The sequence below is a fragment of the Salarias fasciatus genome, chromosome 20 (genome assembly GCF_902148845.1).
Source record: "Salarias fasciatus chromosome 20, fSalaFa1.1, whole genome shotgun sequence".
NCBI lineage: Eukaryota > Metazoa > Chordata > Actinopteri > Blenniiformes > Blenniidae > Salarias > Salarias fasciatus.
Genome location: NC_043764.1, coordinates 15,054,617 through 15,079,128, shown reverse-complemented (window position 1 = coordinate 15,079,128; position 24,512 = coordinate 15,054,617). Strand labels below are relative to the sequence as shown.

Sequence of the window (24,512 nt, the reverse complement as noted above, 5' to 3'; positions counted from 1 at the left end):
TTAGAAACTGCATGACAGGACTTAGAATACCTTCAATTTTGGGAAGGTTATAGATAGGCACAGGTTCGTGATGGAGGGGTAATGCAAATAAACAAGATGATGTATCAGTCAGGACACAGTGAAGGGGAGATGAGGATGGTGTACTGAATTTGTTGAGATTATCACAAGGGGGGTCACAGCAAGGCTACGAAACAAAGGAAGGAACAAAACAAGGAAATATGATGAAGTCTTTGGCTAATGAAGACAGATTGTGGTGTGCTGTGTGTCTCAAAAGTCAAAATATTAGATTCTGACAGTGTGAGGTAGAATAAGTAGACATCTGAGACATAAAAAAGAGCCTGTTGATATTTGAGAGAAATAATTGTTGTGTACAAGCAAATTTACCAAATTAATCATGCACATAAAAGGTTTACAGTTTGCAAAGAAAATTGTTCTTTAAGTTTTTTTTTAGTTGAGATGTCACACTGAAGTTGTAGTTCTGTATTGGTGAGACAATGTTTACGAAACGAGTCTTAAGACGTTTTCAAGAAGAAGATGTGTATATGCATTCACAAGGGTGGTGGGGCTTGAAAATATTTGTAACTACAAAGGGGGGGCCACAAGAAAAAGTTTAGGAACCACTGACATAGCTAATGTTGCCAAACCGGCTTCAAGTGATTGCAACTTGAAAGTCTGCAAAAAGAATCAGGTTTCTCAATATTACAAAGTGTGACTCACAACTGTACTTAAAGGTATACTGGAGGATTCTCCGCCGATTTCGTACAACATGGCCGATTTGCCATTTTTGGAGCACTGCGCATGCGAGGCTCCCTCCGCATGAGGACTGTGGGAGCGCGCACGTCAGCCGCATGTCAGTTTGTTTACATCTGCGCGGCTGGAGCATCGTCTTTCCGCATAGGATTAAAACACATTTGTAATCATGTCGGACTCTTCTTCAAATCATACATAAGAATACGATCCGTAAAGTAGTGTCTTACGTGTTTATGCAACAGAAACACATTTGAATGGGATAATAAGCATGTTACCTGTCCAGCAGAAACTTCCCCATGTCGTGATCAATCCTAAATCCTGTTTGTGCTTTGAATGTCCGCCACCTCGTAAAGGAATCTCCGAGTAAAACACGCGTTTTGTCCTTCTTTTCTATGGCCTTTCTTCTATCCTCTGCCATCTCAAACAATGTTCTTTTTTGTGGCTGGCCATCTTCGGAGGTGTTCGCGGGAGGAACAAGCCGCTTCTGCGACTTCTGCTTCTGCGATGGTCGCTCCCGCTGCATGCCACTTCCTAAACAATGCTCTGCGCATGCGCAGCTCGAAACAAGAGCGCACACAGAGGAGGCGACTCGCCATGATACGTCATCACGCAAACGCGTTCCCACATTGATTGGCATTATGACTGTCCAATCATAAGTTGGAACCATACAATTCTGATTGGTTCTAAGGATCCTCCAGTATACCTTTAACTTTAAGCAAGTTAGGTTTATTTAAAGTTAAGCAAATCCATTGACTTGAGCAGATAGCACTGGTATACGCATGCTACTGCAGTGCCAGCTACATTTCTAGCTATGGATAGCAGTAGATGAAAATGTATTATCTAAATATATTATATTATATATATATATATATATATATATATATATATATATATATATATATATATATATATATATATATATATATATATCAGTCAGACTTTATTTTTGCTAAATTATCATTTACTGTGTATCCGTTCTATTACCCTACCTTTGGGGTCGTGCAGTACCACACACATCCATTAGGGGCAATGTAGAGTTATACACAGATTGGGGGGGGGGGTCCACACACACACACAAAAAATCTGAAAAAAACTATTTTTGGGGACAATGGAGATTTTAAGGAAGAAACCCATTTTAGAGCATGCTGAATGCAACTACAATGCAATCTAATTGGGGACCGTGGTTTTGGTCCCCAAAGGCAATGGTGTCCCCAATCAACTGGTGTGTGAGCTGATGAAAATCCCCAATTTGGACATAAGTAAGAACACACACACACACACACACACACACACACACACACACACACACACACACACACACACACACACACACACACACACACACACACACACACACACAAATGCTAATTTTAACCCTGACTTTAACTTTAAGCTTAAAACACGTCTTCACCTACAAATTGAGGTCGTCATTTTCCTTTTGGGGACTTAAGGCTTTATGTTCCACAAGGACAAGCCGTCCCCAGAAATAAATAGGTCTCTAAATGCTCGATTCCAAACTGACATCTCTTCCTGCTTCGCAAAACATCCTGGTTCGCGCTTTAAGTTTAGTTTGGAAGGTGGCAGTTTGTGTCTGTCAGCTGTGGTTAGTGTGAGACATGAAACACACTCAGCTGGGCTCAGCTTGTGACTGGACACACACACACACACACACACACGGGTACACCTGCTCCTGTCGTAAGGGGCCAGAATGGAAAAACACACTAAAGAAGCAATAATCTTATTCCTCCTCTTACCTTCAGCTTTTTTCTCACCCAAAAAAACATGAATTACATTTCAACTCTGGAAGACTCTTCTGGGAAATACTGAAAGCTCTAAAACTGTAGTCTCATTCATGTTTTTACTGCATCGCTGCGCTTTGGCACATGATACTAATTATCTTTATACAAACACATATCGAGGCGATAGGGTTGGACTTTTTTAAAATCTTGGACAGTATCATAAGAAAATAACATTCAGCTCCTCTGATTAAAGATTGATCATGTGATTATAAATGGGACACCACAAAGTTTAGTTTAAAAAAAAGTGGAGTTTGCATGTTCTCCCTGTGTGCGTGTGGGTTTCCTCTAGGTTTCCTCTCACATTCTTTCTGTTTGCATATCTGTTCAGCGAACTGTAACCCATCCACAGAGACATCCAGTGTCCACCAAACAAACGTGATGTGATTTGAGTCTGCTGCTCACCTCAGGGGTCTTCAGGACTGAGTCCGTCACTTTTCTATGAAGCTCTTCTTCCCGTCGTCGCTCATGAAGCTGTGATCGCTCTTAAAAGTGGTTATTGTCCGGCATGGTATTATTTTTGCTTTCACTGTGATGGAGAGTCTTTGAACTGGATGGGATGTTGTGCTTTAACAGGCATTTAGTGCCTGCAAACCAGGCACACTGTTTACACCAGGGAGACTGTTAAAAAGTGCATAAACACACGCTGGCCAAAATTACTCCTCTGACTCAACTTGTTAGCCTCACTCCATAAATACATCGTTTATTAGGATCAGGGCCATTTCCTCTCCGTCAACACAATAGCGGAGCATTTCCCTGGTGAGGCTGCGTTGGCCTGCTTTAAACGCTTTACAATTATTTTCTCAGATAAACAGCTCCGGGCCTGGGAGCTGATTGGAGGACTTTGTGTTGAGCAGAAGCTCATTTATGTGCACTTTTTTTTTGTCACTGTGACAATAACTCAGCTTAGACTGAAAGATATCTCTTTGTCTGATTATGGTGACGTACATGGAGCGCAATGCAACAGCAGGAGAACACTTGCAGGTTTTTTAAAGGGTTTTCATTAATTTAAAAGAAGGCAAAGTGAAACTGTGGAAATATGTTCGATTTTAATGGTATTAATGTTTTTAAAAAAAGAACAGGAAGCAGCTGTGTGTGCAGCACATGCGATAGGATGGCTGGAGAAGTGTTCCAGGTGAGGCTGTGAGATGAAGAGACAAGAGGATTCAAAGCACAGGACGACTGAGGACGCTCTCAACTTCCAGAGACTCTTCACTCTGTTTACGCTTTTTTTTCGTCCAACTAAATAATCAGCATTTGTTACTGAACTGTTTTGACGTCTTTAGTTTTTCTCTGCAATGTATGAAACACGAACCTAATTAGGCAAACGAGAGTCTGGTCAGTCAAAGAGATTTGAGCCCATTGCCGCCCACTTTCCAATTTTCCTTTTTCTTTTCTTTTTTTTTCAGCATTTTCCTGTTAGGTGTTGCAACAGCAGATCATCTTCTTTCCTCATTCTTCCTCATCCCATGAGGCCTCTCACTGGCCTCTCTCTCCTTCTCTTGTCTGGGAGCTCCATACAAATCCACAATTCAAGAGAAAAAAAAGAAAGAAAATCAGTCTCCATGAGGGTATTTGTTCAAATAAATGATTAGTTAAGTAAAAAATTTGGTTCAGTTACAAGGGAATGAAAAAAGATTAACTGAGAGGAATGGAGGAAATAACACGGAGAGGAGGAGATGAGTCCACCGAGAACAGAAGAAGCCGAGGTCCGTTCAGAAATGAACAAAATGACACACAGCTTTAAGGAACGGGGAGATAGAGTTCAGAAGTTTAAGTAAAAGATCTCCAGAAGAAAAACCACACCAATGGACGCTTTATTTGAGTGTGATTTGGATAATATAAAAGTGTCTTTACTTCATCGGGGAGGGGTGCATTTTTTTGAGGATAACAACAACTGTCTCCCTTCAAAAAGCCAAAGCTAATCTTCTTGTTTTGCATCTTTTAAAACGGATTTTCTAAAAGTCTTTTATGCGGATCTGACTTCCTCGTCATGTAAGTCTCCCTTGAACTTGTTCGGTTCTCCCTTTACAGTCTTCTCTCCGTTTAAGACGAATCAGGCTGCAGTTCTCTCCTTTCCTCTCCAAGTCATGACACACAGCAGGATTTTTAACATTACACAGCTCATTAATAGCACTTTTTTATACACACACTAATAAGCGGTATAAATCACAAATACACTTGCATCCACCCACTGACACTCAAGCACGCCGCGCCTCTGAGCTGTGACCAGATCACGTCCAGAGGATATTACGGCTCTGATTGTTTATAATCACGACATGGACTCGAAGCGCGGAACGGTAACGGTTACATAAACGAGGGCCTTAATCAAACGGCTCCCTGGGACTCCTGTCAGACTTCAGATGTCCAAAAACAAACAGACGGCGTCACGTCCCGGCTCGCCTCCGCCGCAGAGCGCACGTCAGCTCGCCGCCATGTCGTAGACTCAAGACAGCTGGGAGGACAACGGGCAGGCAGATTCACGAAGAGCATGATACACATGCGTGTGAGACGTAACACGTGGCAGGATTTTGAATCCAGGTAAAGATGGACGGGTTCAAGGTGAGAAAGCGGTGACGGACGAGGTGAGCGGGGAATACCAGGGCATGGAAATGTCATGTTTGCGATTCGGGCCTGTGGCTGTAACTTTATCCTTCATTTTACCGCTCTGCTGTGCAAAATAAGGGTGTTGAAATCCCAGGGCCAAGCAACACACAGCACACAAACCTCACATGCACACACAGTGGCATCGCCATGAATTAATCACATCTGACTGTGTGTAACCTTCATCATCATCAGCTCCCCTCCAAACCCAAACCTGAACCCGGGTCTGACCCTGACACAGGGCTCGACTCATGATGACTCCTTCTTTTTGTCCCATTAATGTGTTTATGTAAATAGAAAATGTCATAACAATATGAGTAATATTTTACTCCTACACACTGATGCACAAACACACACACACACACACACACACACACACACACACACACACACACACACGTATGCCAAAAAGAGTAGTCCTGTCCACAGTGAGTTCACAGAGGGTTTTGCATGAGCACCTCTCCAGCTGGGGTATAAGGATACAAATCAAACATGACACATGGACACACACACACACACACACACACACACACTCAGACTTGAATAAAAGCTTGATGTAACCACACTTTGCCCAGAGACGCCATGTATAAAATAAAAGTCGCTGCATCAATTATCACATTGACGTCCAGTCCTCATCAGCGCAGCAGGATTTATAGTCGGCGGCGGGAGCCAGCAGCCCCAACAGTTCCGAAGTCATTGATTGGTCCTCCGTCCAAGACAAACATGCTGATGCTGATGAACTGTGATCCGAGGAAACTCCAAAGTGCTCACGATTCTTATAGCTGTTCTCAATCTGCCTCCAGCAGGGAGACTTGGGGACAGACCAGGGACTGTTGCCAATGGTGTTGCTCACTTTGAGCAGTGATATCGTGAGACCACCTACTCCGCCACAATCAGTCCATGCCTTTTCCCCTCCGTTGCCTCCCTGACCTCCAATCTAGCTTTCCCTCTTCCCTCGCTCACCCTCCCTCTCTCCTCGCTCCTGACTGTCCATTCTGTTAAATTGGCCAACACTCTAAAAACAGCCCGGGTGCATTTGAGTGGCAGAGGCAAGGCAGGGGGCTCCTGGGTCTCCATTTAGCCACTTCCTGTTTGAGGGAGCCAATATATATGCCCCTCCAGGCCATTGCTCAGCTTGCCATGTATAAGTGAATGAAGATTTTTGGGAGGCTGGAGGGGCTGGCGGGGCTCAGGTTGCAGCAACAAAGACGCCGCTGAATATGCTAATATTGAAAAATCTCCCTCGGCTTGTTTGCACAAACACAGAATGGAATGCTAAATATATGCCTCTGATTTGTTCTGGTTTTGCGATTCGGCATGTGGCTGATGAGGCTGAGCCGCCCGTCTGAGGGAGAACCGACGAACCCGAAGCCAGTGAATTATGCACACCTTCCTCCACCAAATATACACTGTATGCTAATCCTAATCAGAGCACAAAAACAATGAGATATAGTTTCACCATTTCTCTCTCTTACACACACGGAAACAGACACACACACACACACACACACACCTACACACACACACACACACACACACACACACACACACACACACACACACACACACACAGAATATTAGTACAGCTGGCTGTCAGGTCTTCAAGCTCACCAAGAGGTCTCTTAGTACTGAAGGCTTTTCTTCCTCTCGCAGCATGGGGTAGACAACTAATTCTGTGTGTGCGCATGCATGTGTGTGTGTGTGTGTGTGTGTGTGTTAGGAGTATGTTTTCAGCCGGCACCTCTCAGCCTTGGCAGTAGCGTGTCTCCTGGCACCCGCAGGAACAAATTTGTCTTTGGGGTTTGGTCGGGCTTCTCGTCTCCGACGGGCGAGTGTGTGGGTATACGCGCATGTGTGGGCGGGTGAGGTAGTCGAGAGGTCTGGTCATTATCACCGCTGCAGCCAGCGAGAGCGTGTCCAGAACTGCCGGGGGAAAGAAAAAAAGGGGAAGGAGGGTGAAAGAGGAGGTAAAGGAGGGCAGGGCGGAGGACGAGATGCCGGGAGGGCGAACGCTGCTGATGACAGTGAGGCTGTAATAGCTCAATCTGCGCAGAAAGCCGTGAAAATACACGTGTTTTTCTACGATTACATATTCATTACAGTAACTCTATTCGCTGTGTAAACACAAGAATACATGAAGATAGTCAGTTGTATGGCTGAGATGTTGGTTGTCGCCCTGTGGGATGTTGAATTGTGTGTGTGTGTCTGTGTGTGTGTGTTTTCCCAGCTTGTCTTAGCTCTGCCGTGTTGTGGTCACCGGGCCTGTGTGTGGTCCTGGTGTGGTTCAGCTGCTCAGAATCATTTTCATTTAAACATATCTGTAGTCCTCAAAGCAAACCGCCAATGATATCCACTCCGTCGGAACTAACACCAGAAAACTTTGCCCTCTGCGTGACCGCCTGTGCGAGTGCGTCCGCTGTGTTTATCACGTGTGTGCTGATGCGTGCTCGGGGACTGCGGATCCACGCACAAATGTTTGAATGTGTGAACAGTCCGCCTGTGTGAATTCACTGTCATCTGTCTTCCTGCACAGCGCTAAAAGAGATTTCTCATGTAGTCAAGATAATGGCGAACAAACAGAGTCGGGGCAGTGTGAGTGCTGATGGATAGGTGTGTTTTGAACTGCAGGGCCCCTTCAGGGCATTGTGTCCAAGTGATCAGTGAGTCCTCTCTCAGGGGTTCCTTCCCACCTCAAACAACAGCACGGATTGGATCACCGGGAAGGAATGTGGACGCCTTTTCAGAAAATACCTCCATTGATGTTTTCTGTGTTTTGGAGAGTGTCTCTTTTGATGGACAGGGGACACAAGTGTGAAGTCAGCTTTCCAAGTAAACATCATCGTGTGATTTAAAACACATGTATGCTTTAGATGAACCAGGACATCTAAGCTGTGTGCGCTTCTTTCATTTGTAGTGGAAAGTTTAGAAAGCGTGCTTGAAAATGGGTCAGGAATCTCCTATCAGGACGCAGGCAGAAGCGCTCACAGAACACAGAGACGAGCATTTATCACACAAAGGAACAAGAAAGGTGGCAACAGGGCTGCCATTATGGCGGCTCCCCAGAAAGAAGATTGCTTTCCCAAGGCGGCCTTTTGTACACATACTGGATGCTTTTTCCCATAACTCATCTGGCAAACAGGAAGGAATCACAGACCGGATTGGATGCGTGTTGACCCAAAACAGCTCCAATCCCATTACGCAGTGATAAATGACCCACAAGCAAGTCAGGGAGTCTTTGGACCATAGAAAAGAGGAAAGGAACTGGGAATGATTAGAGTCGCACAGTTTTGCCTGAGAGACGAGATGAGTGAAACGGTAGAGATCAGACCACGAGGACAGTGAAGGACAAAGTGGGGGGTTTGGAGAACTGGCTGGCGGAGAGGTGGGGAAAGAGGGGGAGACGAGGCATGTCCTGCTGTTTGACCACAGGGACCCCGGTGCTGACACGGAGACCACAGCGGAGCTTCCTCTTGCTGGGACTGACAGGGTCTCCGAAAACGTCTCGCTTGACTTATAAGCTTGTGCATTTTTCTCACACAGTTAAACTTGCCCCGAGAATCAAATTCCTGCGTTTAAGTGCACATGTGAGAACATTCTGAAGGTTTTTAGCAAATTTTTACTAAACAAATGCAGATGTATGTTGTGGTTGGTCCTCGATTCCTGTGTCTTGGTCTTTATTGTCTCTTTGTATGGGGGGATGAGCCTCTGGGGTGAAGGCACACATGACAGAATAGGGAAACACCAGATGTACACACACACACTTGCCACATCTTTTTCTCATGTGGAGGCCAAAAAGCAGTCAAATGTTTCCCCACAGTCGACCACTAAAAGCAGATACTGTATTAATCAGTCGAATCCGCCTCCAATACAGAACGATCTATGGGGATGAGAACTGGTGGATCGTTTCAAGTCTATTGTTCGATTTTGGCTTCATCACGAGATCTTCAACAATGCGGCCTTAAACGACAAGGGTGCAAATTTTAAGCATCTTTTTATTTCAAAAGTACACAAACAGGACCAATATCGTTCAATAAGGCAAAGCTCAAATATTAACAACCACTCACATCAGAGGACTCAAAATCTCATAGTCACAGTTTATGGGTAACCACTTGCAAATCATAAATAAAACTTCTTTTTTTTTTCTTCATACATATACTTTAACTTCTTTATTTTTTTTTTTGTCTCACTGTGAAAAAAAGATCATTAGACAAATATTTCATTACAACCTGCGCCACATATAATCTTCTTTAAATTTTTCATCTTCAGAATCATTATTGTCCATGAAAAGTCAAGAGTCGGGGGAGGGTGTGCCTGTCTTTCTGTCTCCACAAAGGTGTCTCGTGGCTCCGATGCCCAGTTTCAAGCCCAGGTACAGACCCCAGCCCTTAGCTGCTACCTGAAAGGACTGAACACTGTGGTTTGGGTTCGTGGATAGTACTGGACCTCTTGTGCAGGTTTTAGGCTACTACAGGAAAGTGCACTGTTAGCGTTGTTACTATGTGTTTCTAAATTTTTTAATCTTTGCCGTGTAGCTCATGTGATATTGCTAAAGCACCTTAATAATCACTACATCAGCGCTTTGACAGCTCTCTGATCAATCCTTCCAAATACGGACCCTGTGTGCTGGTACTTCAGGGCGAGGGGCTTCGTACGCGCTGACTTGAAAATGGGCTCGATTTTATATGGGGCAGGAGTGTTTTTTTTGTTTTGTTTTTTATTTTCTGTGGCATCACTGAGACTCTTTTGCATGCCGAGCCATGCCAATCCACATCAAGTTCTGGATGGAGAGGCGTGGCCAACCCTGGTCACCTGGGGAGGAATGCCACGAGCGCACAGAGCAGCGTCGCAACCAGAGACGGGCTGAGACTCGCCGCCCCTCCACACTCCATCGAGTTTTCCTGGAGGCCGGGGGGCAAAGCAGGGAGACACGGAGAACATTCGTCTTAAAAAACATACGATGGGAGAGAGGCGCGGCAGCGAGTGGAGTGCATGTGTGCTGGCGTGTATACCTCGGCGTGGAACGGGTGGCAGGTGTCTGGACGCCTCCTGTCCTTCTGCATCTTGAGCCTCTCACATTTGAGAGATTCATTATGTGCAGCTGAAGTTAAGGTAATAACACATTTTGGAGCAGGGTTTTTTGTTTATTTCTTGTTTATAATGGAATGGATTTCACATTCTCCTCAAAAGGACAAACTGAAAGAATCGTGCACAGCAAGATGTGCAGAAAAAAAAAATTGTATTGTTGGATGAGTTTACTTTTGTTGCACAGCAACAGAATAACAGGCCTTACGGTACAATGAGCTCTCCACTGCAAAATAAACACCGGTGGACATGTATATACAGTCTGACTCTCATGAAATTTCAAAGAAATGCACATTGTGAGGACAATCGAGCCAGCCGTGCGGTGACATTCCTCCGTCTGAAGCCACTTGAGGCCGGCTGTCTGCTCTCGGTCAGCCTCTCATCACGGTATTGACTGTGACACGGTTCAAGCTCACAAACGCTCACTGGGAACAGCGAGCCAGACAAATTGCTAAATTAGCAGAGAGCCGTGTCACGACCAGATCACAGCCAGTAAAACAATCTCAGACCTTTAGTCCGTGAGAGGCAGACCAGATGAAATATTGTTGCTGTGTCATCTCAGTTATGATGATGGATGTACACGTCTCAAAAAAAAAGTTAAAACTAGCGATGCAAGCTAAGCGTTTATAACCCTAGTAAAAACTGTTGTATCTCCACACGTTTTCATAGTCAGCTCTTTTATGAGATTTGATGTAATCCGCAGCTATTTCCCCCTCAAAACAGCAGCTCTCCTGAGCGGTGAAGGATATACATGATCTCGATGGGGTCCATGGTGATCGGCTCGTACATGCTGCAGTCGCACTTGTTGTCCACCACGACCATGAAGAGGTTACTGCTGGGGATCTGCTGGATCACAAAGGACCTGCCAATCACAGTACAGACAGCCAGAAAAAAAAGAAAAAAAAAAAAGAGGAGGGGGGTCAAGACGGAAGAATGGGGGAGGAAGCATGAGAAAGTCAAGAGTGAGCTTGGCAAGAGCTCAAAGTGCATGATGTAAATTTCAAAGAGTGTCACAGAATTTATGTTCACATCCTCCTCTGATAAATAAATGGATGTACTGAAGAGACGCCGCTGGATGCAATTCAAGAGGACGGACCATCTCACTGCCAGCTGTCAATAAACACACTGATGTGAACAGACTCACACTCGGATAAACTCCACACACATACTTCTCTAATTCACTCCATTCATTCTTCTCCCGCACTGTCTTCCCTTCTTTCTCTTCACGCTTTGTTATATCCTATCAATGCGAGTGCCAATGAAGTGTTGAGGAATATAAAACACTCCAAAGGGAGACAAATCCGAACCACACTTCTGAGCTCAAAGCCTCCCGTCGCCGTGTTTTACTGGCCTGAGAGATCGGGCCTGGTGTCGGCCCCCTGGTCAGTGATTTATGACCATGAAATGTACTTTATGAAGAAAAGCGGTCGTAAAGATGATCTCTTCTTTCTATCACCTCCTGTCTCTTGATCTCCTGCTCCTCCGTCTTCCTCTCTTCTACGGCAGCTGGGCGATTTATCGAATCGACTGTGGCGCATTTATTAGACACGTATGAAAGCAAGCACGTGTGGCTGCGTGAAGACGCGCAGATGTCAAAATGTTGTTGATCCGCATGATCTTTCTCACAGGTGACGTTCTGAATGAAAAACACAGAGCACCTTCCACAGAAATACCCCAGTCTTGACTAACTCAATACTATGATCAATTTAATCTGACCGCAACCAGCCCGTGATTCCAGAGTAGCACCAATCCACCACACGCTAATACATTTTTCCCCACTGTGACCAACCAAACTCAACCGAACTAACTCTGCAAATAGGCCAAGCCAGTTTCAATCAGGGCGAATAAGGACCGTCTGATGTTTAATAATCTGCACTCGCCCCCGCTCGGTGCCGGGCCAGGCCCCTGCTCTGCCCGCTGATAGAAAGCAGAGCAAGTGTTTTTTGGAGAAAAGACTTAAACGTATCTTGACAGCACAGCTGCTGGCCTTGAACGTGCCCGGTGCTGGGAAAAAGCAGCAGCAGCAGCAGCAGCACCGCACCGCTTCAGCGCGCACAGAAATGCGCGAAAGCGTAGGAAAACATGTGGAAGTGCAGGAAGTGATGCAAAAACGTTCTCCTCTCAAACACACACACCTGTTCGAACACACAGAAGGACATCCAGCAGGTTTTTCATGAGCCCCACAGAAATACATTTAAAAAGGTTTTATTGAAAATCCGTCTCCGCACATGCCGGCTAAATATAATATTTTTATGTGTCCCAAAGAGAAGGCTGATATTTGTCTAAAGATTTAATAGTGACATAACATCACCATGAGCTTAAGTGCATTTAGTTCTTGGTTTACAAAAATATCTGTCATCACAGTCGGGAAACTCGACCGGTAATTACTGTGCGCAGTTTAACAATTACTTATTCACTGAAACTGTTCCGATAACATCTCAATAAACAGACTGAGGACTTTTCAGAGTGATGCTGTCATTTCACTCCCATGCTTCATGTTGTTTTTCAAGGGCTCCAGCACAGTGGTGCAGTGGTTAGCTGTCTCGCTTCACAGCCAAAAAATCCCCAGTTCAAGTCTCTACCGAAAGAGGCTTTCTGTGTGGAGTTTGCATGTTCTAACTTTATGTACTGTGCTCTCCTCCCGCACTGCAAAAACATGTAGTTGAATTCACTTCAAATCTGTTCATTTTCTATCCGAATTGAACAGATTTTGAATTTAATGATGTCTACTAATGAATGTAATCACTACAAACTATTCCATATTCACTTGTCAATCACTTAATGCATAATAAATATTCAACCTGTTGAATGAAAAATGTGTGTCGGAGTCACAGAGACACTCGCCTCAATCTCATTTTGCAGCTTGAAGAAGCTGAAAGTGTAATAACGGAGGTTAAATCATCTTGTATGAGCATGATGGTGGGACAAATAAAACCACACACACACACACACACACACACACACACACACACACACACACACACACACACACACACACACACACACAGAGTAAAGAGAGGTTTAACAGGCGAGCACTTAGGGTATATTTCCTCCAGCATAAAGCACACACACGTGTCCCAATGAAAATATGAGAGAAAGACCTCAGTCTGCCCGTAACGTGAAACAGATGTTTATCGCCAATATCCTCTATTACAAATATGAGCAATAAAATTCCATATTAGCGAAATAAAAACTCCGTTTTACTTTGTCAGATTCATTGTGTTTTAAAAAAAGATTTATTTCAAGGCGACATGTTGCTCTGAGCTCTCAGCCCGGCCTGCTAATCCCGAGTCTGGTGTCATCATCGGAGACGAGGACATTCCTGTCTGAAGTTGGCTTCTGTGTGTGTGTGTGTGTGTGTGTGTGTGTGTGTGTGTGTGTGTGTGTGTGTGTGTGTGTGTGTGTGTGTGTATCCTTAGCCATGTTTTAATCCTGGCACCCAGGGCAGTGGTTACCCTGCTGACCTTGTGAGGCTACACCAGAGCAGTTGATGCACAAGGAAAATACAACACACACACATACACACACACATGCACGCAGTGTGAGATCCCTGGCAGTTCCACAGCTGGGAGCAATGAAGGGCCCATTGGAGGGATCCAGAGAACACCCCACAATTGCCTGACAGAAAAGCCCAAATTGTTAATGGGGACCACACTCATTTTCCCATTTTTAAAGGAAGCCCTTTTTTTTCACCTCTCTCCCTCATCTCTACATGCAGAGCACTTCAAACTGCCGGAGGGAGAGAGTGAGTGTCTGTGTGTGTGTGTGTCTGTGATGGATTGCCCGGATAAAAGTGTTTTTCAACACACAACAAATCATTTGAATATGTTTCTTACTTAACAGATGAAAATATTTCGTCGAAATAAGAGCTAACAGGGTGATTATTTTGTTCTGATGACCAACTCGTCTCACAAAACGAGAGCAGCGTTCATGCAGCCTGCAGCTGATTCATGCTGACGTGTGGCCATGCGTCTCGTACTTGAAGCAGCCGTCGCAGTCGATGTTGCCGGTGTTTTCTTTGATGGTTCTCTCAGAGACGAAGGCCGGGTACTCGGTGTCACACGGTACCTGCATGTTCCGACCCATCCGCTGTGCTGAGGGGAAGAAGTGAGGGGGAAAAGTGAAGATTAAAAAAAAGAAAAAAAAACCAGCTGAGAAAGACAGATGAGGAGTGAGAATCAAGACGAACAAAGGCCGAGTGAAAGAAGCAATAAAGAACAGAAGAAACAAGACACTCAGTCACAACCGGTAGAAAAGTCCAGGATCAAATTATAGAGTTTAAAATAGTTGTGTAAATAAAGCACAAGCAAACAGTTGAATGCACCACATCCATGCAAATAGACAAGTTTGAAAGAAAACAGCGTTTCTGAAGCAGAGCTGCTTCTTGTCCTGTTGGGAATATTTCCAGTGTGACTGAAGGCTTCCATAATCCCACAGCATAGCTTGAACTCTCCTGCCACCCAGAGGTCACACTCAGCTCTGCAGGGGGGGGGTCTACTCCGCTCCGTTCAAGCAGACTGATTTGGGAACATTCTAAAATGCGTTAATATACTCAATACAAACCAAAAAAATTAAATGCTGCATGTTTGTTTATTTATGCATTTATTTAGCTTTACAATACACACATTAGTAAGGACGGCGGATTACATGTGATCTGAATGGAGGAGTTTAATTACTGAGAGTCAGTGTGTGTGTAAATGTGTGTGTGTGTGTGTGTGTGTGTGTGTGTGTGTGTGTGTGTGTGTGTGTGTGTGTGTGTGTGTGTGTGTGTGTGTATGAGAAATGCAGCCTACATGTATAAACGTCTGGGATTAGTTCGGCCTCAGAGGCTGTGTAGATTGGGTTACGGGCTGCTAAGTTGGGGTGTTTTAACTTCTGTGTCACCGGCCTGTGTCTCTATTGTAAAAAGATATAGAAAGGCCTGCTAAGACCTGAGGCCAGCCAGCTGTGAAATTGTCTCGACTGCTTGGCGAGCGGCGATGCCCAGCTTCACTTCATTCAGGATTAAAGTGTGCAAGGAAAGCATTTTATAGACTTTCATTCTGCGGCTTTTTTTTCCTCCCTCCATCTCTCACGTTCACTTATAAAATATTTTCGTATTAGTTTTGGCCGGAATTAATACTACAATGCAACGCTGCTTAGTGGGGCTTTTATTTCAGACAGGCAGAAGGTTTTCAACACTCTATAAAGCATTAGGACTCACGGCGTTCGTGGCCTCGCAGTAATGAAATGAGAATGTGCGTGCATTCAATAAAAGCATGTGAGACTGAAAAAAAAAAAAAGAAGAAGAAATAAAACTAGACAAGAAGAGAGAAGATGCAGAGAGGAAAGAAAAGCAGAGCGAGGATTTTTCCTTTTCTTTTTGCAAAGCGGATATTGCCTCCCACTGCTCCCAATATGACACACATCCTAACAGATGATCCAGTATAAACCACTGAAACATACAAACACACACATACACACACACTCTGTGCAACCTCTGCTACGCTAAGGTCATCCGAGGTAGTCCTCTGCTTTTTTTAACCTTTGGGTTTTGGATTTTTCCAGCGGTCACTCTCAGTCAGACGGAGAGGAAACAGAGGCGAGATGGCGCTGATGAGGACAGGAGGCCGCTGCCGACGACGCTCCTCGTTTATTAACTTCGTACTTATGAACCCCAGAGTGAGTTTCAAAAACAATGTAAAATCAAAATATGGAATAAAAGCAAGCATTCCTTTTTCTGTTGATGTGTTGAATTGAAAATACAAAAACTGCGTAACAAATTGAGCAACTTTTATGTCAACTTTGTCCAATTTTTTTTCACTAAATCTTAATATAGTTGTGTCAACTCATTCCTTTTTCCAATAGTTTATTTATGCTATTCAATTAATATTAGTTAATTTATATCCCATGTTTATTTTCAGACTTTAAGCTGAGTGTTGATTATGTTCTTTTAAGTGTTCATGTAGATTTAATACATACAGCTGAGCTTTAAATTAAATCCACAAATTCACCTGAGGGTTATTGATATGAATATATAGTAGTTGTTGTAAAAAAACAAACATTTGGAGCGAGAAAATGAAACTGCAACTAAAATGTAATGAGGAGAATAGCAGCATGAAAGTTTAGAATTTGAACTAAGATTTGCAAAAATAGAGAGAAAGAGAGGCAAAAATGCCATATTTATCTTGATGATTTTATAACAAATGTAAAAAAAATATATAATTAGAACAGATCTTCCAGGTTTGCAGTGGTTATAGGTAAATCCGTTTTTAACAGAGAGGGTTAATTACTTTTGGTTGGTAATGAACAAAAACGTAACAGGTACCTCTTAAACCCTTATTTCAATAGCAACAGTGTTTTGAAGAGCATTTATTTCCATGGTTAATGTGATAAAGACAGCGTTCTCTTACCTTTGGCAGTGAGGTCGGAGTACCACCAGCTGTACAAGTTGAACTCAACCAGGAATCTAAAAATGGAGACATTGAAAATAAAACAAAACAACACATTTCTGTAATACTAATACAAACTACTGCTGAAGTACAGTAGATTCAAATGATTTAATGAGGTAAAAAAAAGGAAACACATTTCTCTGAAAAAGTAACCACAGTACAGATTATTATGTAAATTTATCCTGAGAATGATTTAATCCCTGCTTCATTATTCTCATTGTCTTTAAAACTTTGAATATATTGACGGACATTGCATAAACTGTAATGTGAAAACACCAATAAAACAGTGCAGAAGACAATTTTGAGGCAGATTAATGTAAAATTGAGCACATAAGAAGAGTTACAAATGCAAAAAAAAAATTAAAAATAAATAAATAAATAAATAAGGGGAAAAGTTTTCACTGTGACATATTGCAAAATTGACTCTGACAGCTGAATCCTGTCATGGAGCCGTACGGCTGCAGCGGACCACCCGGACGACACAACCACAACATGGCATCGCAGGAAGACCCGCACAACAGGAAACATCAGGTAGCCATTACCAGTCCCCGTCACCCAGGATCACGTCCACGTCCTCATACACGTGGAGGCGCCCGCAAACAAACATACAGTTGATATAGACTCACAGACAACCTTGGACCTGCGAGGGTACCGCGCACGTCCTCGGCTGTACATGTGTGTGCAAGTCAGCTCCTGATATTAAAAACAGACACAAGAACTCCTCGCATGCAGGGATCTTACATGACGAGCTCCGTCAGGATCCACTTCACCGCTGAGAAGACGGCGAAATAGGGCTGAGAATGAGGGAGAAAGTCTATGAAAAAAAGCTCGTAATACAAAGACCCGCCGGAGCCTCGGATGAGGGTTTTAAAAGAATGTAATACTCACATCCAGCAGCGAGTGGCCACTGTCACTGCTCTCTGAAATGACCCAGCACAAAGCCTGGTAGTCATACAGAGTAACCCTGAGGACAAAAAGACAGAGACAGAGGTTGGAGGGAAAAAAAAAATTCATTTTCTGTCGACTTTTCATATTAATGTTTTGTCAGGACAAGTCTTGATTCACACATTCCCTCTGCTAGGACGTGCCTGCGGGGCCTGCTGGACTCCTGTGTGGGAGCAGGAAGAAAAGATCCCACCTCTGCTATTACTGCTGCTTTACCTACCAATAATATATTGGATGGATGTGGCAAGAATGGGAAAAGGAAAGCAAGTGAAAGCCGAGAGCTTCCTGAGAGGTTCCTCAAAGTGATGTAGGAAGGTGGGTGTGTGTGTGCGTGGATGATCTGGGGATATTGGGGGGATATCGGAGGATTTAAGGGCTTAGTAGACCCTAAGGGTTGGAGATCTAGGTCTGTCTGGGAGAGGTTATTGAAGAGGTTCTTAACTCTCTCTCTCTCTCACACACACACACACACACACACACACACACACACACACACACACACACACTGACCAGAGCCTCTTTCTCACTGCCTTCGGACCGGTTCTTATACACTTGCTTTAGCCGGGTGTGTGACGTCTGAGCGGGCCCAGTGTATCCGCAGCCCTGGGCCACGTTCAAACCTCAGTCACAGCGCCGGTGACACACAGCCTCAGCGCAGCGCCAGGAACCTATTAGTGCCGAACCCGGCCACATGATGGTGTTAGCAGAAGACTTAGACAAGCGTAATAACAGCCTATTAGTGCGTTTGCATGGATGCAGGATTACCGTACATGGGCGTGCGAGTGTCAACATTTTTATAGACTTTTCTTGCTTTTGTTTATTTTGGGATGATGAATATTGCAAAAGTTAACATACAAAACGGCTTCATGAGTAGAAACAGTGTGCAGAATAAATTCAGGGTGGCAACTTTAAGTTATGCACTTCAAAACGTCCATTCCCCCCCCCCCCCCCCCCCCCCCTTCTAAATCCAGTCAAAAATGGCGCCTGAACACATTAATTTTCTGCAGATGGCAGTGGGCTAAGACAGATCATATTGGATTCATTAGCGCGAGATCTGAAGGCTCTGTTACTCATCACACTAATCCTTCACCGACACAACTCATATCATTCACTCACCCTGCGTCGCTCGTGACATTACGGATCCAGTGAAAGCGCTGCGAGGCCTCTTTGTTTTTCTGCGGATGGGCCTGTAAACTATTTGCTGTCAGCTCTTGAGGTTCATCCCTGTGACACGCGGGCGCGGCTGTCCGCTTGTGCGGTGATTTGTCACCCGTGATTTTTATGGACGGAGACAGCACGGCAGAAATCTCCTCGGCCACGTTCTGCGGGCCGGAGCGAACGGCGGGGGGGGGGGAGGTTGAAATATGGCCGCCAGCTTCTGTTCACTGTAAGTTTAAACCCACCTGAGCAACTAAGATTTCACCAAGGTTTGTGGACTTCGACATGCGGCTGTTTCCACATTTCTGCGCCCGAATAGCGAGGCAGGTAACCTCCTCGATTAGATTAATAGCAGAATGTCGCCACCCACTGCTCCTGGCGGTTTCCACGAGACGCTGCTTTACAACAAGCACAATATGCATGCACTGCCTGTGTGTGTGTGTGTGTGTGTGAGAGACTTAAAGTTTCTCCTAATTCTTTCGTTTCAGGAAAAGATTTGCTGTAATCCCCTAATGGAGAACTCCGCTGAGTGAGGGGTCGGAGTTCAGCGCTGAATAGCTCAACACGATTGGCCAAGTTAAGAGCTGTCAGCGCGAGCGGAGACGTGCTCTCATTCTGCGGCCTGCGTGAAATTATGAACACACACATCCCGCACACGTGCACGCGGGGCTGGCACGTCCGAGCACACGTTCACACACTCAGTTACACACGCACGTACAGTCTGAAGCGGTTACCTCTTGAAAGAGCCCATCTGCAGAAGCTTACTCATTACAGCTCCTTCGGCTTCACCAAAAAATTTGCCTGTCTGAGAAAGTAAAGGAGATTTACTTCAATGAAGCAAGACGTACAAATGTAATTAATTATGAAAAAAAATATATGCAAGAGCTGGAAACATTTGCAGGTGCAAAAATTACGACATGTATATTTGGGATCCCCCGTGAAATCAGCCTTAAATTATTGGAACCTGGAGTATATGGAAAGGATATTGTAGCTCTGGCATGTGGGAAATGTCAGAAATACAGAAACACCTTTATGGGACACAACTAGAAATGATATCTCCCTCCTGGACGGTCTGTCAAAACACACACAGACACCGGATGAACACACGATATGTTGACATGGTAAAAAAAAAACAAGAGAAAGGAGGAAAACCAGAGCAGGATCTTTACACAAACGGCAACATGTTTGTTCTCGATCTTAAAACAGAAGACAGACTGGTACCTTCAGTTTTGTAAATTGTCTAAATTTTAGAATAATCTAAAAATGTCGAGCCAAGCATTTTACTTTTACATTTTTTTGAGCCGCTATTGTGCAACCACAGGATGTTTCTTGTCCTTGGTATCTAAAATTTCTTCAGTGACATAGTTTCATTAATGAAAGAATTAATTCCATAATCATCACTACTGCGGTGCAGTGGTTACCAACAAATAGTCTTAGTGGAGTCCTTTTTTTTTAAATTAAAATGACAGTATTATTTATTTTTTACATTGATTAAAAAAGATTTGCAGTCTTGAGGAAGTATATTTTAAAAAGGATAATTTTTCTACGAATTTATCTAGTAGATCAGAGGATCTTCTGACCACTGCTGCAGTGAAAAGGACATAAAAAGGGGAAAAAAATTGATTCATAAAAGAAATAAATATTTGTTAATATAATTTATGGTCTTTACTTCTATCTTGCCGACAAGGGGTGGGTAATCACACACACACACGCATACACACACACACAAAGGAGCCGAGTCAAAAGTTCCCACTCAGTGCCGCTCACTGTGAACGCATCTCTTACGTAACCTGGTTTCTGCTGTTCCAGCTCTGCATCTCTAAGGCCTTCAGTTTCTTTGCATGTTGTGTTGGATGATGGTGATTCAAGGAAAACAAGTAAAATCTTTCGTTTATCGTGCTTTTCATATAGAAATCAAAACATGCTCCACAATGAGAAACGATTCAATCTGTGATCGAAGACACGATAAAGCCGATTAAACCGTAAAGTAAAAGTAGAGTGGTTGCCTTCACCGCATGCATCATGGACACTATTTCTTAACAGTCGCAACAAGGCCAGTAACAACCAAAGGGCCTCAATTGACTTTTCAGTGTGTTTCAGAGCTTCAGCCCACATTAAACAAAACATCTACATCACCTCCAAATAACTGTAAAGAGATGAAACAACTCAACAAATATTCCGCCGCTGTGAACATAAGACTAAATAAGAAAGGCAGGAAGTGAGAGACGCATAAAATGAACATACAGGGCAAGGAAGGGCAGTGACAGCCGGCGGACCGGCTTCTGGATGAGCCAGAATGAGAGTGACAGCATGTCTGCTGACAGCCGAACACCGAGCAAACACTGAGCCCCGCCACGTCTCACCAGAGAGTAGTCCTCCGCCACCAGCACGAAGCCGTTGTTGTCGATGAGGTAGCAGTTAATATTCTATCGAAAAGGGGAAGACAAAGGAAAAAAGCAGCGTTGAGGTGTCGGTGAGACGCAGCATAAGGACGGAGGATCCCCAGAGAGAAGCGGCGCTGACCCACCTCGTCGTCACAGCTTATGGAGCATTTCCCATCTAATGCGGCACACTGCGATCAGGACAGAGAGACTGCATCAGCATGGGGTCGTAGGAACAAATATTTAGCCTGATTGGTTAACAGTAATAATCCAGTATTTAAGACACTAATTTCTTCTTTTTCCATAAAGAAAATAAAGTTTTTATGCTAATATTTCTACTTTTTAAGTCTTATAAATTGACTTTTCAAGTAAATTTGAAAAAATCCTGTATATCTATAGTTAATATTAATATTATTAGGAATAGCAGCAGCAGCAGTACTAGTAGTAGTATTAGTATTAGCAGTATTAGTAAGTTATGTCTCTAACAATGTTTATTAAAACGTTCAAGATATTTAGAAAATTGAGGAAAGCACCAGAAAGCAGACAAATAGAGTTTGTTGAACTTGATGGAACTTCTTCAATACGACCACACCGTCAAAGATCCGCCAGCAAGTCAAATATTTGTAAGATTTTCCAAATTTCATCAAAAAGGCAGTAATTTTAAAGAATTGTCAGATGTTAAAAGTTGTATGTTTTCTTTTAATCTTCACCTATTAAATCAATATAAATCCACTCAGTCTGGTTCAGAAGAGGAATAAAGTTTGACTAAATATTTTTGTAACATTAAAAACTAAGCTTTTAAGCATGAAAACAACCTAAAAATATCCACTGGATGCCATTTATGGCGATCATGACTTTCAGTGGTCAGTGTGCGAATTGGAATAACTGACCCGTGTGTGTGTTTTAGTACCTGTCTGCTTGCAGTCCAGAATTTCTTCTGAAAGAAGTCCAGTTTCATCTGGATGCCCACAGCTGGAAAAGACACAACACAAAGCCGGATGATGGGGCTTTATTACAGCAGAACAGAAGTCATCCTGCAGGACAGACGCAGCGCTAACGCACTGCACTACACTTGAATGAGGACAAAGACAAAAAGAAGACAAACTTGTCATTTGCTGTTATGCTCAATGTTTGTGTGTGTGTGCGTGACTAAGATTCTACACACGCGTGTGTTCAGATGCCACGAACCACACTCAAACGTTCACATGCGTCTAAACCAGACCTCTCGCTCCGCGGCCACATGAAATCCACCCCATTCCTCCGTCTGCCTCCCTGTTGTTACCCCGACAGGCATTTCCAGAGTGGGTACACAAAGCACCTCTCACTTCCATAAGCTTCATCCCAGCAGGTTTCTAAATGCACAGATCTGACCAGAATTCCTTTACTGGAAAAAAAAGAAAAGAAAAAAAGAACCGCTTCTAACATTAAACGTGTCAGCTTTTTCAGAGTCGGCTGTGGAAAGATTGACACATCCACCACAGGCTTTAACTTCTCTCCTTTGCTTCATACCACCGTCTCCCACCATCCCCTGCTCCTAAGACTCTGAGGACCCCTGCTTTCTCTCAGCGGGGGTCTGCAACGCTTTAGGGGTCTGTGCAAATCTTTCCAGGAGCAACATCTACAGCTTCATTGAAATGCAAGAGCAGGCAGGTAGTAAAATAAATGGAAGGAAATGTGGCATTTGAATGAATTAGGACACTAAACTAGAATAGGAAAGCAGTAATGATTGGCTAATGTGGAAATTGGGTGACTTATATGTAAAAAATAATAAAAATAATCACATGTAAAACACATTTATGTGTCTTTAGTTACGCCTGTGCAATTTGAGGCAGTTTTCAGACTCGTGGTGCTTCAGACTGACTGCTTAAAATTCAAAGAGCATTTTAAGGATGGAGGGAAAACTAGTGCTGGACATCTGCTGTAAAGAATGGTTATGTTTTGTTAACATAGAATGAGGATGTAGAACACATTTTAACCTGCAGAATTGCAGATTTTTTTTTTTTTCTAAGCCAACCAAGAGCTGTTTTTCAGCTGGCTTGGTCCACTGGCTGTGAGCTCCAGGATGCGGGTGGCAGTGTTCACACATGAACCAAAGCAGCGATCATTCCAGGGTCTGTTTGGGCCAGACCAAACATGACATGTGTGAACACATCCTAATGTGAAGTAAGACAGAAGCACTGCCCAAAACGCTGCACAGGCCCATTGCGGTGAACCACAAGCCTTTATAACGTTAATAAGCTTGGGAAAAATAAGAAAACTTCCAGGTTTTGCGAATATATTTTGTTTCACGGTTGTTCTATCAGACACATGTACTGAGTGTGTGTAACCTCGTCCTCTCTACAGAAAATATAAAGTGAATTGACTCAATTTTGTCAAGAAAACAATCAATAATCAAAAATTATTTTTTCATTAAAAACCCAGACTCTTAATCTAGACCTGCACATTTAACATGTGATTTGGACTACTGAAACTAAACCTGGACTTTTTATTCATTCATTTTCTTTATTGTAACACTTTAAACTTGACTTGTTGTGTTTTCAGACTTCACTCGTGCAGCTGAAACCTGAATTAATAGGAAGTGTGAGTTGGAGGGACCAGGAAGCAAGGCATCAGTACCAGTGGAAATAAAAGCATCATCAGCATGTGGATGGGATCAGAACAAAAACAAAAGGGTTAACATGAAGAGTAGAAGCTTCCCACTTTAGATTAAAAAAAGACAGATTCAGTGAATGCCAGCATGTGAGGAGAATTTTACCTGTGAACTAGCTTTGTGTTTTTGTTTGTGTGAGTGTGTGTGCGTGTTGAAGTGCAGCCGGGCGCTACTGTGGCCTGTTTTAGCTCTTGCCCAGAGGAACAGGTGCAGATTATCCCGTCATAAGCTTTGCCAGATCCTTTCAGCAGCCCACCGTTTCTACACCCACATGGAAAACCCAGGAGAAGAGGCTAATTTAAGAAGCTGGGCAACAGCAGTGGAAACACACAGGGTTTAAAAACCGGGAACAACCAAAAACATGAGGACAATGAACAACACAAGGTCATTACCGCTACAACAGTTGAGAAGAGAGGAAACACATAAGCAGGTCAAAAAAAAGCACAATGACATTTTAAATGCTGAAAAAAATCTAATATAGAGGGGAGCATTTAGGGGAAAAATCCACTATTTCTCATGTGTAATCAGTAAAATGGTATTTAAAATATAGATGCACTCTGGGTACCTGTTTTTCATAAAAAGCCTGTTTCCAAAATGAACAGCCCCGGGTCGCTCTGTGAAACGGTATTAGAGGTCAAAGTGTGCTGATCCCGGCTGCTACCTGCATGTCGGCTTAGAACAAAAGCTCAAATCTGTCCCACTAATGCTCGGGAAT

The 24,512-nt window shown here is 43.6% G+C and overlaps 1 protein-coding gene across 2 annotated transcripts in view; it reads right to left on the bottom strand.

The window, feature by feature from the left end:
- Positions 1–9,279: 9,279 nt before the first annotated feature.
- The window catches only part of LOC115407568 (voltage-dependent calcium channel subunit alpha-2/delta-3-like), a 107,185-nt gene continuing 91,952 nt past the window's right edge, over positions 9,280–24,512 (bottom strand). For both annotated transcript variants that reach the window (XM_030117960.1, XM_030117959.1), the window contains 11 exons: positions 22,058–22,119; positions 21,294–21,338; positions 21,130–21,192; positions 19,501–19,571; positions 17,552–17,627; positions 17,405–17,457; positions 16,625–16,680; positions 14,212–14,326; positions 10,982–11,094; positions 10,160–10,242; positions 9,280–10,048 (listed from right to left, as the gene is read on the bottom strand). In XM_030117960.1, coding sequence (XP_029973820.1) covers positions 9,956–10,048; positions 10,160–10,242; positions 10,982–11,094; positions 14,212–14,326; positions 16,625–16,680; positions 17,405–17,457; positions 17,552–17,627; positions 19,501–19,571; positions 21,130–21,192; positions 21,294–21,338; positions 22,058–22,119 — 830 coding nt within the window. In that variant the 3' untranslated portion in view covers positions 9,280–9,955. The remainder of the gene's footprint in view (positions 10,049–10,159; positions 10,243–10,981; positions 11,095–14,211; positions 14,327–16,624; positions 16,681–17,404; positions 17,458–17,551; positions 17,628–19,500; positions 19,572–21,129; positions 21,193–21,293; positions 21,339–22,057; positions 22,120–24,512) is intronic.